Source organism: Bemisia tabaci, chromosome 6, assembly GCF_918797505.1.
Source record: "Bemisia tabaci chromosome 6, PGI_BMITA_v3".
Taxonomy (NCBI): Eukaryota; Metazoa; Arthropoda; class Insecta; order Hemiptera; family Aleyrodidae; genus Bemisia; species Bemisia tabaci.
The window spans coordinates 42517065-42533371 of NC_092798.1; the positions used below are offsets into that span (position 1 = coordinate 42517065).

At 42.3% G+C, this 16307-nt stretch overlaps 1 protein-coding gene across 1 annotated transcript in view; it reads left to right on the forward strand.

The window, feature by feature from the left end:
• The window catches only part of Obsc (Obscurin), a 252766-nt gene that overhangs the window by 24810 nt on the left and 211649 nt on the right, over nucleotides 1-16307 (forward strand). Inside the window, exon 2 of the mRNA XM_019050687.2 lies at nucleotides 13504-13546. Coding sequence (XP_018906232.2) covers nucleotides 13528-13546 — 19 coding nt within the window. The 5' untranslated portion in view covers nucleotides 13504-13527. The remainder of the gene's footprint in view (nucleotides 1-13503; nucleotides 13547-16307) is intronic.

Here is a 16307-nt window from a genome sequence, read left to right on the forward strand (position 1 = left end):
TCTCGCTCATGCTCCCACGCAGCTACGCATAGATTACGCTAGCTAATTATTTTCCGAATAATTAGAATTTCTTCGATAGTAATTTTCTTTATTTATTTGACAGTACATTTTCTCTGCTTAACTGTGTTTTCCTTGGTTCTCTGCTGTGTTTTTCTCAAATCTGTTTTTATTTTATCTTGCTAATGCTCACACGCACCTGAGCTCAGATTACCCTAGTGGTGTCGTTTCCTTTGTTATTTTTCTTTATTTTTTTTTCTCTGTTATACTGTGCTTTTCTTGAATCTCTTCTGCGTTTCTCTGTCTTTTCTTTTCCTTTCTGTCCTAATATTTCTTTTCCTATCCTTTGTTCTCTGAGGATAGTTTTGATAAAATAAGCATGAATCCAGCTTTAATTGATGACGTATTGCAGGACGTGTTGTCTGGCGACACAATTAATTTGTTTTTTGACATTGTGCGTCATAAGACGAACTCCCGACCTGTCAATGTAAATTTAATGGGTTTGTGGGATTTCATATATAGGCCCAGCTCAATTGAATAACGGCAAATTTTTCAAATTTTGAGTAGCAGGCCCACCGGGAATATAAATGAAATTTCCCTCTGGGTAACTTTTTATTATTTTAACAACACTGTAAAAAGGGGAAATTTATATTAATACTTATCATTTAAGGAAGCGCAACTAAAATTTCAGTAATTTTTTTTTCAGTAAAAAAAAAAAAAGTGGCTAAAGATCGTTCCTCATTTTCTCGTGGTGTTGGCTGTTTCTGCTAAGTGGAAACCGTCCATTTCAAGATACAGTCTATCTCTTGGCCCGTCATTATTATTTTACAAGTCAATTGTGGAGTGAAAATTCAATAATGTTTTCTATGAAATCTTCATAATAAAGTGTTAAAAAATTCGCAACCACTACAAAATCGGCTCGCGAAGCTAGCCGAATGTCACTCGCGTAGCGAGTGACCGGGGGTCCAGGGGGCGCAGCCCCCCGGCTAGACGTGGCGGGCGAGCGAAGCGCGCCCAGAACGGCTAGTACATTTATAGTATTGATCAATAGGGCCAACAGCGCATTGTAAACAATCGTTTTTGAGGATTAAGACTTTGAAACTGAGAAAATTTGTGCGAAATCAAAGTGTTATACGTGATGTTATAATTTTGTTTAGTGTACCTACTCTCGCAGTATAAATTCGTACCACTTGATAATTTAAGTTCATAGGTTGCCTAACTTTTTGGGCCCCAAGAGCTACACACGGAGAAAAAAACTTCGTGCGTGGGACCCGAAGTTTAGGTCATATGGATCTCTGAAGTTTTCGGATTGAGTATCTGAACACTTAAGGTCTAGCTGTCAAGGTTCGGAACACACATCTGAAACTTCAGTTCTTACATCTGAAGTACTTCAGGTGTGAGAACCGAAGTACTTCGGATGTGAGAACCGAAGTTTTTCGGATGTGAAAACCGAAGTACTTCAGATGTAAGAACTGAAGTTTCAGATGTGTGATCCAAACCTCAGCTGCTGGACCTAAATTGTTCAGATGCGCAATCCGAAAACTTCAGAGATCCATATGACATAAACTTCGGGTCCCACGCACGAAGTTTTTTTCTCCGTGCATGACCTGATCGAACCTAACCTTCCAAATTTTCAAGTTGTCCATATACTCTCCCCATAGAGGTACTCTAGTGAATACCTCAGTTAGGAATTGATTTCAGTAATTTACAATTCAGAAATTGTGTTCTACGTGAAATTCTGGCCAAGAAACATGCCTGAAAATGCTTAAATTCGTAGCTTGTCTCTTGGTCCATTCCGTGAAGCATATCCGTGTGCGAGGGAGGATTTGAAGTTCAACACACGAGGCGAGCCGCCATCGTTCCGCCGCCCGCGTTGGCGACCCACGCGACGACGCGGCGGCAGGTGCAAGGGACGGGGGTGGAGGAGGGGGTGGAGTAAGAGGGCGGGAGGGGGAGGGGGAGGAGGGGGAGGGTCGGAATGCGTCGCAACCGGGATTGGGATGTCGGGAAGCATCCGACTCGGCCTACATACCGCGGCTACCGCAGCGCAACTGCACCGCCCCGCAATCGGGCAAGAACCACCTAACTCCGGAGGGATCCCCGCGGAGGTTCGCGGTTTGGCTCGGCAGCCGCCGCGGATAACTGACCGCTCCTCGCGGATCAAGGAAATCAGGGCGGCCAGCCCGAAAACATCCGACCCGGGAGAACTACCGCGTTGCCGGGTCGCCCCGCTTTTCTGTCGTCCTAAGGAAAAACGCCCTATGAACCTTTGAAAGTTGCCAAATTTCCCTGGGTATAACCTGTATTTGGACCGCGTTAAACAGAAAGGAACCAAGCCACATCAGCAATTGCCAAATTTAATTGTGCGATTTGATTTTTTGCATGAAAACTATTGAGCGGATTTTCGTGCGAATTTCAGTGAATTTTCTCCATAGTTCGAATCGAATTCCTTAAAAATTTCAAAGGAAATCGCACAAACTCGTAAAAAATGAAACTGCCCGATTGAATTTGGCAATAGCTGATGTGGCTTGGTTCCTTTCTGTTTAACGCGATCTATTTGTGAGCAGGGTGTCTGCAAGTCCGGAATTTCCGGAAAGTCCGAAAATAATACTGATTTTTTAAGGGCGGTCCGGAAGTACTGAAAAAGTGCGGAAATTCCGCAAAAAGGTCCGGAGTTCTTTTTAATTTTTTGTCATTTTTGACAAAAAAAAAAAAAAAAAAGAATTGTCTGAAAAGTCAAAGAGAGAGATTTTCTAATCGAACCGATGTGATGTAACTCTCATCAGTTCGACCGCGTCAGAATCCGGGACAACTCATCTGCAGTTGCTTCACGAGCTATCGATTACTAATGATGGTTTGGAACTGAGAAAAAATGCTGCCACCAACGAACCAGAATCCCTACTCTGCCGTGCTAAGGAAAAGCGCTATATGAAAATTCGAGAGTTGCCAAATTTCCTTCGATAAAACATGTATTTTTGCCAAAATGTATGCATATTTTTCTTTGAAACTTCAGATATTTTAGATTAAATTGCGTAAAAAATTGTGTGAACATTTTGGGAAAAAAACATTTACAATATTTTTACTAAATTCGGTTTTAATTGAAGGAAATTTGGCAACGCCTGAAGGTTCATACGACGTTTTTCCTTAGCATGGCAGTACTGGAAAGAGGACCCCGCGTCATGGACAGAGTAAATTATTGGGAGAAATCAATGGACAATTTTATGAAATGCCCAAACCGCCCTATCTGCGTACAACGGCGATGTATAAATGCAATGAATAACAAGTTATGTTAACAAAAACGGGACAAATTGAAGGCGCTCCGGCTTTTTCAATGCCAGGTTTGAATGCAACTATTCGTGTTCTTGGGATGTCCATGTTGCATACACAAAATATTGCAGGCGCTCTAGACCTCTGAAGCTATGACGAGGATGTGACTTCCATCGGGTATTCTAAGTTGTATTTGCAATTGTCGTGAACCTTGACTTCTCAAAATTCTATCAAGTCTTGTAGCGCCATGGCAGCGTTGCAAAATTGTGCAAATTTTATTTTAAAAACATTTCCACATAGGCATCGCGGATGGCTATCCTAGAGTACCTTTATAGACAGAGTATGGCCATTCGTATCTTTTTACTACAGGAAAATTGTGCCGCTTTTTGATTGGTCAACGAGTGTTGAGGCTTCAAGATGCTCTTACGGCCGTAAATAAACAAACAAGATGGCAACTCTTCGTAACTTAGATAAAAAGCTGAAATTTGACAAAAATGTTAATTATACGGCGGTAACAATTCAAACTAGCATATCCCTGGTAAAAATTGGCAGTAGAATCTGTGTTCCAAAATACCATAGACCTACAGCCGGCTGTAAGATTTCCAATAGCTTCTATAGCCGGCAACACAATTTCTCATAGCCTTATACAGCCGATGGCGATTATGCAACAGCCTGGCGATAAAGTGTATGATAGACGTTACTAATTACGGTTGCTAAGTGAGTTTTTGGACTACCGCTCTCTTTTTGGGCTTGATTTAATTTGCGAGGAAAGCTCCGTACTTTTGAAGGATGCCTGACATTTCTAATATGTTGGAGCGCCTTCAATATCGTATGATACTGTGCAATACCTCTGGTTTGAAATAGTTGCTTCAAGCGCCGCGGTACGCTGCGGCGCGGCGCGGCGGGCGGGCAGCCAGCGTTGAACGCGCATTGGCGCCTACAAACCTAACAGGGATACTTCACGCATTGCGCAATGCGTGAAGTATCCCTGTTAGGTTTGTAGGCGCCAGTGCGCCGCCGCTCCGCTTTGTGTTAGGCTCCAATATTTAATCTCTTGGAGTCAGCGTTTTTCAACTCATGATTTTGAAATGTTTGCACACTCTGTAAGGATTATTCTCATTTTAATTGATGAAAAAAAAATATGTAGTGAAGGAAAATATAATGTGCGTTTTATAAATATTAAGGTGATTCCGTACAAACTTAAGGATTCACAAAGCTCAATAATTTCTACACAATTTCTTATAGCCTTTTATAGCCGATGGCGAAAAAGCAACAGCCAGGCGATGGATAAAGTGTGAAGCCCGGCTACAGGAACTATAACCCGGCTGTATAATTTTTTATCGTTTCGTGTAGCCCGGCCGTATGATTTTTCCCACTTTCTACAGCCAGCCATATGATTTTCTATCGCCCTCTTCAGTCGGCTATAAGAACTCCTATGGTATTTTGAAACGCAGCTCGTATCGCCAATTTTAACCAGGGATCTGCGAAAAACACATGAAAACACCGCCAAATTACCCTCCGCCTTTATCACAGTAGGATGTAAGACTTGCATAACCTCAAACTTGCTTGCTGATAACAGCCATCTTGTTTGTTTATTTACGGCCGTAAGAACATCGTATCAGCCTATTTTCTCGCAACAAATGAGAAACCGGCACAGAAATGACCATACTCTGTCTATAAAGGTACTCTAGGCTATCCCGCAAATTCCCACCGATAATTTTTCCGCAATTTTTGCCACTCGCTTGCCAGCGATCTCAAATGAAGATCCGACTATTACAGTACCTATATTTACTTGCCCACTTCATATATTGAAGGCAAAAAAGTAGCCAGTTTAGAGCAGACGGTGCCCTTAATACGTCTCCTTTGAGCCCATAAATATTCTATCTCATGGAATGAAGGCAAAGCACCACCCTGCTTATCTTTTCTCATTCGGATACCTCTATTACGGTTCCTGTGCGGCTTTTGTTCCCGATTTAATGGAGGGTAATTTATTCTTCAAGCGCTCGTAATCAACCGAGCCTATAATCGGGAATTTCCGTCTCCCTATAGGCTATCCATATTTTGGGTCCTCTAATAATTGGAGTCAGAAATGCATTTCATGGAATCATGTTTTGAATACTGGATGCAAAAAATGGAAACCCGTCCAAACGCTACATTCCTAAATCGAATTTCACCAAAATAATATCCTATACAGAACATCGTGGAAAGTACATCTATACTAGAGTCCCTTTATACTGAGAGTCAAGACAATGTGAATCCATTTCTGATTGGTTCTCGTATTTTAGGCCTTCACAGTGTCACAAACGGGAATAAAGATTACATTTTCACCGATTGCAAAAATTATAATCTGGAATGGACCAGGGAATTACGGGTTCGGCAAGGAACAAACGGAATGAGAGAGGGGACGGAGAGAGGAATTTGAGAATGGGCCGATCAAAGATTACAAAAAACGTTCAATTTCTGTAATCTTTATTCCCGTTTGTGACTCCATGAGGGGGTGTTGTCTTGACTCAGTATAAAGGGACTCCAATCTATACTACCGGCAAACCGCACCACTTTACAAATAAATACATTTTCAATTGATCCTGTTCGGTCGTCCAATCTGATAACGCCGTAACGCGGGGCTCGACCCCTCCTCCCCTTTTGTAACGCATCGTAACGCTGGATGTAACCCCCCCTCCCCCGCTAAGTGCGTTACGCAACTTGAACGGTCCTTAAGTTCGTAACATGACTCCTCTCTCAACCAGGAGTTTTTCGACGAGAGGCAACATCGCAACAAAGCGGGAAGGTGGCGCAGAATATTCGACACCGCAAATGCAGAGTCGCACATCGACGACGCTTATTTGATTTTGAGTCGCGTAGATCAACCAAGATGAGCTGCCTCGTAAAACTGACGGGCCACTCTAAGCGAGCAATAAAACTCCGCTGTTTCAACTCTGACGGCAGCCTCTTACCCCGGCTTCCCAATTTTATCCACTTAAAAGGGGGGATTGCGAAAACAGGATGTCACTACGCTACCGAAAGCACTGTGTAAACACACGCCGCGCTCTTTGTCAAGAGCTCGAAATTAAAGCACCTTAAAGGTTTGTAAGTACAAGCGCGGAACATGCTATTCTATGAGAGAGGGCCCATGGTCATGTGCAAACCTACCTCCGTTGCATATAAATTTCGATCATGCGGGCTGATTGTTAAAATCGATAGACAAAGCCACAGACAAAGAAGACAAAAGGAGTATGGAGCGATCCTTTTGGTTGAAATGGGTGGTTCTTATAGACCAAGGGAGAACATGATGGAGTAAGTGAAAGGGTTTCTCCTGGGTTGCCGTTAGTTAGTCTATTGCCTATCTCCTTCGTCCATTGCAACTACCCGTTCCTACCGATAGGATCCCTCCATATATCTTTTTCCTTTTTTATCTATAGCTTTGTTTATCAATTTCAACAATCAACAGCCTGCTGGTAAAGTACCAAACTCACGATCAGTGGAGAATAGGCTCAACCAATCCACAGTCTATTATGTCCTTGTTTGAAACAATAAGCGCCCCATCCAGTGTTCGAAACTCACAGGCACCAAAGCGCCGACTTTGCCTAAAAAATCGGTCATGGCGTCTAAAAAATGAAGGCTCTGCGCCAACGTGTCCCCTAAAAATTGCCCCCTAAAAATATGAATTTTCATATTAGGTGATTATTCGAAGTTTTCAGCACCACAAGTGAAAGCTTTTTCTATTCTTCACGATTTCATCATTTGTGCTTTTGTCTTCCCCAAGTTACAACTACTTGCTACTTCTGTTACAAAAACATCTTGCGTCTATATTTTCACTAAATTTGCCGTAATATATAGGCAAAAAGTCAATCTGGCCCTCAAAAATCTTCAATGGCGCCTAAAAATCGGGCTTGATGCGCCACACGGCTCCTAATACTCAAAGGTGAGTTTCGAACACTGGGGACATCACGAGATTCGAGTCTTACGAATGGGACATCCGGCACGAGACCTTGATGCGACCGAGAAATGAAATTCGTTTATTTTGGACGGATTTTTTCAGTTTACGATGTGTCCGTCAATGACAGATATTCGATAGAAAGCGCTCGATCGGTGGCTTGTTGGCGGTTGTTCAAGCACGCGGGAATTAATCAAAGCAGGTAAAGTCGATCGCGCTTTGAGCGGGCGCGAGCCGACCGTTTGGTGATCTATTTCTCCGGATCCACGTTTTGGCAGGAGCCGAAAGCCGAAAGCTCGGAAAAAACGAGACGATCGGATCGCTATTGTGCGGCGTCCGCCGGGAGTTTTCGTAGCCAATTTCTTTTGTTGTCACACCTTACATGGGAACGGTGTGTGCCGCGGTATCGGATTCAAGGTAGGCCCATCAAGAGGTGAAGATGAGTTGGTCAACTCTGTGAGGCTGCCAAATAATGCAAGAATAACAATTGAACTAATAGACAGTAAGTTGGAAATGTAGCCAACATGCGTTAAAATCCGGAAAATTTGAAATCTCAAAACGGAGGGAAAAACTCATTCGAGCACAATTTTCCCTCAAAGAGGCACGCGCTAAGAGATTGCCCTCTGTATTGAGATTCCTCTCTGTATTGAGATTTCCCTCTGTATTGAGATTTCCAATTTCCTTGATTTTAACGCACGGTGGCTATATTTCCAACTTACCATCTAAACGGCTCGTGCGTCTACCGCAATCCATTTGTGAATTAATAAATGCGTCAATTGGTGTGCTGTTGCGTGTATCAGGAATTTGCGATTTAGGTCCTGTTTTGCATGTAAAACTTCGCGAGAAACACGATGTTACCCTTGATTTTCTCTGAAACAAACTTCAAAATTCAAAAAAAGATCTTAAACTTGCGGCCGTAATAGAGGGTCTATCCCACACTACCCTGAAAGTCTAACTCTAAATCAAGCCAAATTTTGCATGTAAGACACAGATTGATGCAAAGTTTTTTCGACTAGCGATATATCAAGTTAATGCGTGTAAAAAACGGTTATTAGATATCTAGATGCATTTCGGCCATAGGAACCATCATCAGTAGAACAGAGGAGGACAGTATACTAGAAAGCCTCATTTTTCAACTTTTTCCCCGAATTTGAGCGACGACACCTCATTGGCAGCCTTTGCAAGTTCACGCCTAGAGCGGAGAATTGCGATTGCGAGTTTACGCCTCGCGCCAGCGCGCCTTCAATTTTGCGCACGCAACACGGTCATCCATCAAGCACGAATAGTTGTATCCTTGCGCCGTCATCATTCAGAGCTGTTCGGCACGTTCGCTGAATGTGATCCAATAAGAGCGGAACCGGTGGCGTTTTGCCGCCAGGCGTGCTTTCTTTGCCCACACCCCACTGTCCTTAATCGACACCTTCGAAAGTAAAAAAGCGCTTTAAAAAACACTCGTAATGGATGGCTGGAAAAATAATAAGAAAAATATTCTTATAAAAGAGAACACTGCATTGCTGAAATGGAATCTCTCTGTTCGAAAACAACCCGAAACGGATTTATTATGATGCTCAAGTTTTTTCCGGGTACATTTTTTGAATCTCCCCAATTTGACAATCAGGAATAAAATTAGTTCTTAGTCCTGTGAAAATCCAGAACGTTTTCTTGACTTTTGATTTAATATAGGATTTTCACCTGAAAACTAATGTTTACTTTTAGCATTAAAGTAGTTAGTTTTCCATTTTTCCTTTTATTCAAATAGTTCTCTTTTTCTAGTTGTTACGCCGTATTTATCGGCTCCTGAAAAATTTCGTTTTTCCGCCATGGGTCTTTTGCAAACTATTGGATCGAATTATGATCAATTTTTCTCGTCCCTAGGTTTCTTTTCAACCACATTCACATTCCCAGAAAAAACGGGACCGTTTTATGCTACCGTGCCAAGGAAGAACGCCGTATGAGCCTTCAGGCGTTGCCAAATGTCCTTCGATAAAAGCCGAATTTTCCTGGTAAACCTATGAATATTTTCTTTCCAATTTTTCAGATATTTTTGTTCGCTATTTCACCTAAAGTTCCTGAAAATTTCAAGGAAGAGTATTCATAACTTTCCTCAACAATGAACATTTTATGGAAGTAAATTTGGTAACTCTCGAGTGTTCATACGGCGTTCTTCCTTAGCATGGCAGGATGGGGGTGCTTAGTTTTGCAAGAATCCACGAATTCTCAAAGAAAATCCAAACCATGAGTTAAAAGCTTAGGTAGAACCAGAGGAGCCGGGAGTGGTGCTCGAAACAAAACCCTATTGATGTCGTCGATGAATAGAGTTTAACGCCGTCAATAAAATCGTGGATCGAAGCGAGCGTCGGGCGGGACGCGGGAATCCCCGCGCGGGCCCGGCACTCCCGGCTCGGCGGCCCGAGCGGGACTAGATTGATCGCCGAGTCCCGCACTCCCTCGCGGTGCAGTGTCGCGTCGCTTCGTGGCCCGAGGCGCTGGCGCTCCGGCCAACGGTTGCCGCAGCACTGCGCTATTGATAGAATAAACTCGCGGTCGGCACCCCCCGCCCCCACCTACCCCCACCTCCCCGTCCTCTCGCGCCGGCTCCAAGTCGCGTGCAACTCCTCAGCCCCCCCCCCCCCCCCCCCCGATACTTTCTCCAGCGAGGCAGTTGCACCTGTCACGACGGCACGATAATCGCGGATGCGGCTCCCGAGACTGCGATCCCAGATTGAAATTTCGCACGGCGTGATTGGATTGTCTTAGTGTGAATGTCGACGAGATTATGAGACAGGGGCTTACTGATTGGAATCTCGTCGACAGGAAGATGAACTCGATCCTGTCATACATCAAGTTCGCAAACCTCGGGTAATGATGGTTTGTCCATAGACAGAGTTAGATAAGGGGATGTGAGGGTTGATGGGTGCTTGATGATGAGAGGAGGGAAGGGGTCACACTCGAGTCCTTTTACGCTGAGAGTGAAGACAATGCGAATTCAATTTTGATTGGTTCCCCTATTTTAGGTCTTCACAGTGTCACAAACGGGATTAAAGATTACATTTTCACCAATCGCGAAGATTGTATGTAATCTCTAATGGACCGGGGAATCGGGGGTAAGGCGAGGAAGAAGAGGAATGAGAAAGGGAGCGCCGACAGGAACTCGAGAATGGGTTGATCAAAGATTACGAAAATATGTCAGATTTGTGTACTCTTAATTCCCGTTTGTGAAATCCATAAGTCCTCGCTTGGGTTTGAGTTAGTCCTGCAACTAACTAACCTGCAAAAAGTAGAGTGTCGCACGCATTGAAGGCACTTTAAGCCGGCACCGTGTTCAAGAAAACTGTTGATTAATTTTCGCTTAAAAAATAAAAAAAGTGCAGCATTTCCAAACCTGCAATCGAAGATCCTCGCCCCCTCGACATGTTTTTTACGTGTATATCCTGGTAATTTCCTATCAAATCTACACTATTTGGCAATCTGACTCAGGATACAGACATTATTCGCCTGGCAGGTATGTGACCTGTGACCCGCTCGACACATCACGATCCTGGCACGCAATGTTATTTTTGCCGGAGTATGTTCCTCTCTAATAGCTCTCGATTGCTTCTTGACACAATTTTTATTCATGAACGCACTGAGATGGCAGACGCTGTTTACCTATTCAGGAGGTGGTCTCTTTCGTCCTTTCTTGCCAAATTGTTTGATACTATTGGAAACCTGTAGTGGTTATTTGAAGACACCAGGTTGCTAAGGACGTGTCAAACAAGGGAAAAGAGAGGTTTAAAACTCAGAAAATAATTGAAAGAAGCTCATAATTTTGTTTGATTTTTATTCTTTAGAAAACAATCGTTTTCAATGACACCGATCTCCACCTAATTAATATGACTTAGCTGGAGAATTTGATAGCCGATCCTCATGTAATGTTTAGCGTTAAGTCCGGAAATGATCTCATTTTTTTCTCTATGCCCACCAACTTTCCTAGAAAAGTTCAACTTTACCGCCTACCATCGCAATCACCCGCCTTTACCAATAGGATCCCTCCATATACCTTTTGTCTTCTTTGTCTACAGCTTTGTCTATCAATTTCTACAATCAGCCTGTAGTTGCACCAGTAGTATGAGGGTGGATTAAATCCCACCCTGTATAAAAAGTAAAGTATTCTTTTTATCAAAAAAACAAAAATTTTATTTTAAAAAAAAATACAAATAAAGTACTTTTTCTAGGTGGAAAAAATAGGCGGATTATGACAATGTCCATCTTAATCATCGTATCATTTGCATCGTCAGAAATTGAAAGGGCTGCAAGAGCTGAGGCCGTCAAACAGGCTGGACACAATGCTCACCCGCGCTCTAAAAAATCAACCTTATTTTTTGGAGCAAAATTAAATCCTCTGACAAGTTGTTCCCATTAGTTTCTATTTTATGGAGCTCTCTTCCTCATATTTGTTTTCTTTAACGCTACATTCCAACCTCAATTCCAGCTATTATTCTGAGAGGTGGCAGCGATTAGGGATGAATGGGGCCCTGCATTGAGGGCTATACAAAGCGGCAAACACGCCTCTATGAGGGGGGTATAGGGCATGTTGTATGCAGGATTTCATTTGCAAACGTGACATGAATCGGAAATGCACGTCTGTGACAAACGAACCCCCGCTCCTTCCCTTCTCACTGGCTGCAACTTCCATTCTATATGAAATTTTGGGGTTGCCGAATCGATGCTCGTTTTGGTGTTGATTCAAGTGTGATTTTATCGAGCGCGCTTTTCTCAGTTTTTAGAGTAGAATCCGTGCTAATTATCAGTTTCCTCACGACGTAATATAGTTGTACAGGGGAGGGGACTGCCCTGATTTTGAGCGTTCATCACGTTAGTGGTGTGCGCTCTTTACCGTCGTTTTGCATCGGGTATGTTACTAATGTATCCATTGGTAAAGGCCCGCACTGCTCCATGGGAATCGGCGCCATTTTTTGTGGCGAGGAGCAATACCTAGTTTCTCATTTTTTTTTTTTTTTTTTTTTTTTTTTTTGGTATCATTTCGACCTTTTTTCTCCTATTTTGTCCACTTTATGTAATGCCTTTAGGCTTGTCTTTGAGAAATTAATATCTTTACGTATTAAAACTCTGGAACGTACTTTTATTTAATGACTCTTTCAAGGATCGTTCAAATTTTTTGTCGTCGTAGTTCTAGAAAAATGTTTTAAAATATGTATTTTTTTTAAAAATGTGTTTTCATTTTCTTTGAGAATACTCTGTATGTCTTTTACCGGAGAATATTTCAAATTGGTCTCTTGAACTCAAAGGTTTCTTCCCTACGGTGTGAAAAAGGCCCTAGCTTTTCGGTTTTGGCGACCCGCTGACCGGCGTATGAGCGACAACGCCGTGGCTCCATCACGGCACATAAATCCACGGTGAGCTTATCTGATGTCCATTATTTCGCAAACTGAAAGCGAGGCGAGCGCATCGTAGCTTATGTTGACCGGTGTTCAATTTTCCGCGATCCCTCAAAATGCACCTCTCCTTCTTGGGTTACTCCTGCTTGGGGCGCGGCGATCCCCTCCCCCCTCTATCCGAAACTCGCGCTCTGAAATCTCACGGGAAGAATTCTTCTTGCAAACCGAGTGAGTGCGACATCTGAACCTAGGAATCTGAGAAGATATCTCAAAGATAGGTTCTATTTCCGCATTATTGCGACTTGTCTCGGACCCAATATCGCTTCGCAGCACATGTCACAGAATTATAGTTTTTTGAGAGTCGAATCTTGTAGATCAGTGGAAAATGATAGGATCTGTTCACGTCCAGTTTTAATGTACATGGAGCCCTCTCGGACATACGGTGGATCAAATCACCCATCGATTATTTTTAACCTTGGTCTCGTCCACTCAAGAGGCACCTTTTCGCAGCATGGATGAGACTGAAATGGGATAAACTATGGTTTACATGTAGACAAATGGATACTGCATTCGCCCTGTCTTTGAATACAATAGCTATATCTTTGTTCAGTACCCATGCAATTTGGAAGTTGGTCGATTTTAATTACTCATACTGAACATGGAAGATAAATCTTCTTTACAAATGTTCATTACAAATATATATAAATTTTATATGAATGTAGACATTTCGGGATCTCATCTTGAGTGTTCCTTCAATCGCTGAAAGGAGCTAAACAGAGCATTGATAGATTAATACATCCTGTATCGAAAATTTCAGCTCACCGTTTTATTTCAAAATACTCTATCATTCAGTCTCTATTTGTTAATTCTTCTTTTAAAAATTCAAATATTTTTCAAAACTGATGTCTTCTCATTTGTTTGTTTCAGATTGAGCATACATGGAAGTAACCGATGGCCACGAATAAGCGAGGTAAGCTAAATTGGATATTTCGTGTATATCTTGCAATGAAGTGACGAAGTATCTTTTGAATGACTTTGAACTATTCAGATGTTTCCGAAGTTGATGCGCAAGCATCATAATATTCCTGTGTGTTGATCCTTTTTTATTTTTCTCGTTTACCTATCGATTTAATTTAACAGTTCGATGGTATAAACCGATTATCCAATGCGACGAATATGCATGTATGGTAGCTCTGCTTTGAAAAACCGAATAGTTCGGTCGGTTCATGGACCAGACATCAAAACTTCCCTAAGAAGTAAAGCGCCTGGAACAAGAACGGGAAAATTCCTGGTAGATCTTCGAAGTGTCAATAATTATCGTGCATGAGTTCATGTGTCTATGTTTTTCTGTCCAAGTTTCCCGGCAATGGAGATGTTACATGTGTGAGGAATTTGCCATTTGACTATTGATTCCTTTATGAAAGTTCGCGAAAAACACGATGGTGCCACTGGTTTCCTCTGAAATCAATTCCCAAGCTCAAAAAAAGCTCTCAAGTTGAGGCCAAAACGGAGGGGATATCCCACGCTACCCTGAGAGTCCACCTCTACATCATAAGACAAACTCTCCATGCAAAGGTAGGGAGCAAATACATTGACAGTGTTGCCGTGATTTCAGTTTCAGAGTCCCCAAATAAGGTGGACGATTTGGTAATGTGAATAATTTGGGGACTCTAAAACTGAAATCACGGCAACACTGTCAATGTATTTGCTCCCTATCTTTGCATGGATAGTTTGTCTTAATGCAGATGTGAACTCTCAGGATAGCGTTGGACATCCCTTCCATTTTGGCCTCAACCTGAGAGCTTTTTTTGAGCTTGAGAATCGATTTCAGAGAAAACCAGTGGCACCATCGTGTTGCTCGCGAACTTTTACATAAGAATCAATAGTCAAATCGCAAATTTCTCACACATCGACGGTGAAACTACCAAACCACGTATCTCGTTTGCGGTGTTTAAAAATCTACGCTCACATTTTATTTTTTTGAAGTAGACCAAATCAATATCATTCCTTGAAATTTTCACAGAATTTTCTCCGCACGAAGAGGAAAAATCACAGAAATTTTCAAGACTGGACGTTAAGTAGTTTTTCATTTAAAAAATAAAGTAAGACAGGAAGTTTGCGACGTCGCAAACCGAGATACGTGGTTTGGTAGTTTCACCGTCGACATGCAACATCTCCATTTCCGGGAACGGGAATGCTCCCTTTTATATTTCGCGGATTCCCATGTAAAACACTAGCCTTCGGTTCAAATGTATGAGTGACATTTTTTTCAACGTTGAGCCAGACGTAGATCTTTTTCCCGTCCGAGGTCAGGTTTGTTTTTGAGACGATGACTATAGTCGAGGATAAGGACGTGGTTACGAGGGGGTCATCCGTAATTCACGAGAGCGATACGGGTTGCTTACCCACGGCGGTGCAGGGGCAAGACTCCGGACTGAATCAACACCGGGTCGGGGTCGTTGGGTCGTTGCGAGGGAAACGGCCCTGGGACCTTGACTCATAAACATTCCTCCCGGATTGCTCAATATTTTATTTATGCTTCCATCCGGCTCGTCTCGTGTCTTCCTTCCATAGATGCCTCTTCGGCCCTAGCCTCATAGACTCGGGGTCTCTAAACCCGAGGTTCTGTCTTATAATGGTGGGAAAAGGAGGGATAAAAACAGGAGATCGAAGAAGCAAATTATAAAGAAGAAGGAGATAAAGAGGAATGAAGCGACAAAAAGAATGAATTCTTGTTTGCCTCTTTTTCTTGGCCCTCGTTTCAGGGTTTGCGGCGGTCTAGAAACCTTGGAAAGTCAGGTGAAGTCGGAAAATTTACGGCAATCTGAACGAACCAGGGGATTCCTTGGAATAAGTAGGGAATTCATTGAGCAGCGTCCAGGAAAAGTCACCACAATTAAAAGGACAAACATCTAAACTGGAGTTTATTTTGAAGGTCAGGGAAAGTCAGGGAATCGGAAAATGTTTGAGTTTGGGGAAAGCAAATAAGAAGTCAAATAATCGAAAAATGACCCTTGCGTTTCATTCCTTTTCTCCTTTCTCCTCCTCTTCTTGTCCTTTTTAGTATTATTACTCCCTTTGCTGTTCTTCTTCTTCCTCTCCTTCTTTTTTTCTTCCTCTTTTTCCTCTGAATCTTCTTCTTTTGCTTCTTCTTCTTTTTCTTCCATCTAATCTTCTTTTTCTTCTTTTTTTCTTTTCCTTTTCCTTTTTCTTCTTTTTCTTCGTCCTCTTTTTCTTCCTCTTAATCTCTTTCTTTTCTTCCTCTTAATCTTCCTCTTTTTCTTCCTCTTAATCTTCTTCTTTTCTTCCTCTTAATCTTCTCTTTTTCTTCCTCTTAATCTTCTTCTTCTTTTTCTTCCTCTTTATCTTCTTCATTTTTATTCTTTTCCTGATCCTCTTCTCCTTCGTCGTCGTCTTCTTCTTCTCCTTCTTATTCCTCTTCTTTTCTTCATCTTCTTGTTTCTCTTCCCCTTCCTTTTCATCATCCTCTTCTTTTTTTCCTTCTATATAGAAAAGTTCCTCTCCCTCCTCCTCTTAAACGAATAGAGGAAGATCAGTTCATTTTGAACTTCAAAGTTTTTCGACTCGAGTAACCGAGATTTCCGTACAGAAATCGAACTTTCCTTCGAGTAACCGAAATTCGGTTCCTTTAACCATACATCTCTGTAACCTGAACCGAAAAACTTTCATTTCAGATGGGAACCGAGTTAAGTCAGTCCAGTCCGTTAAAC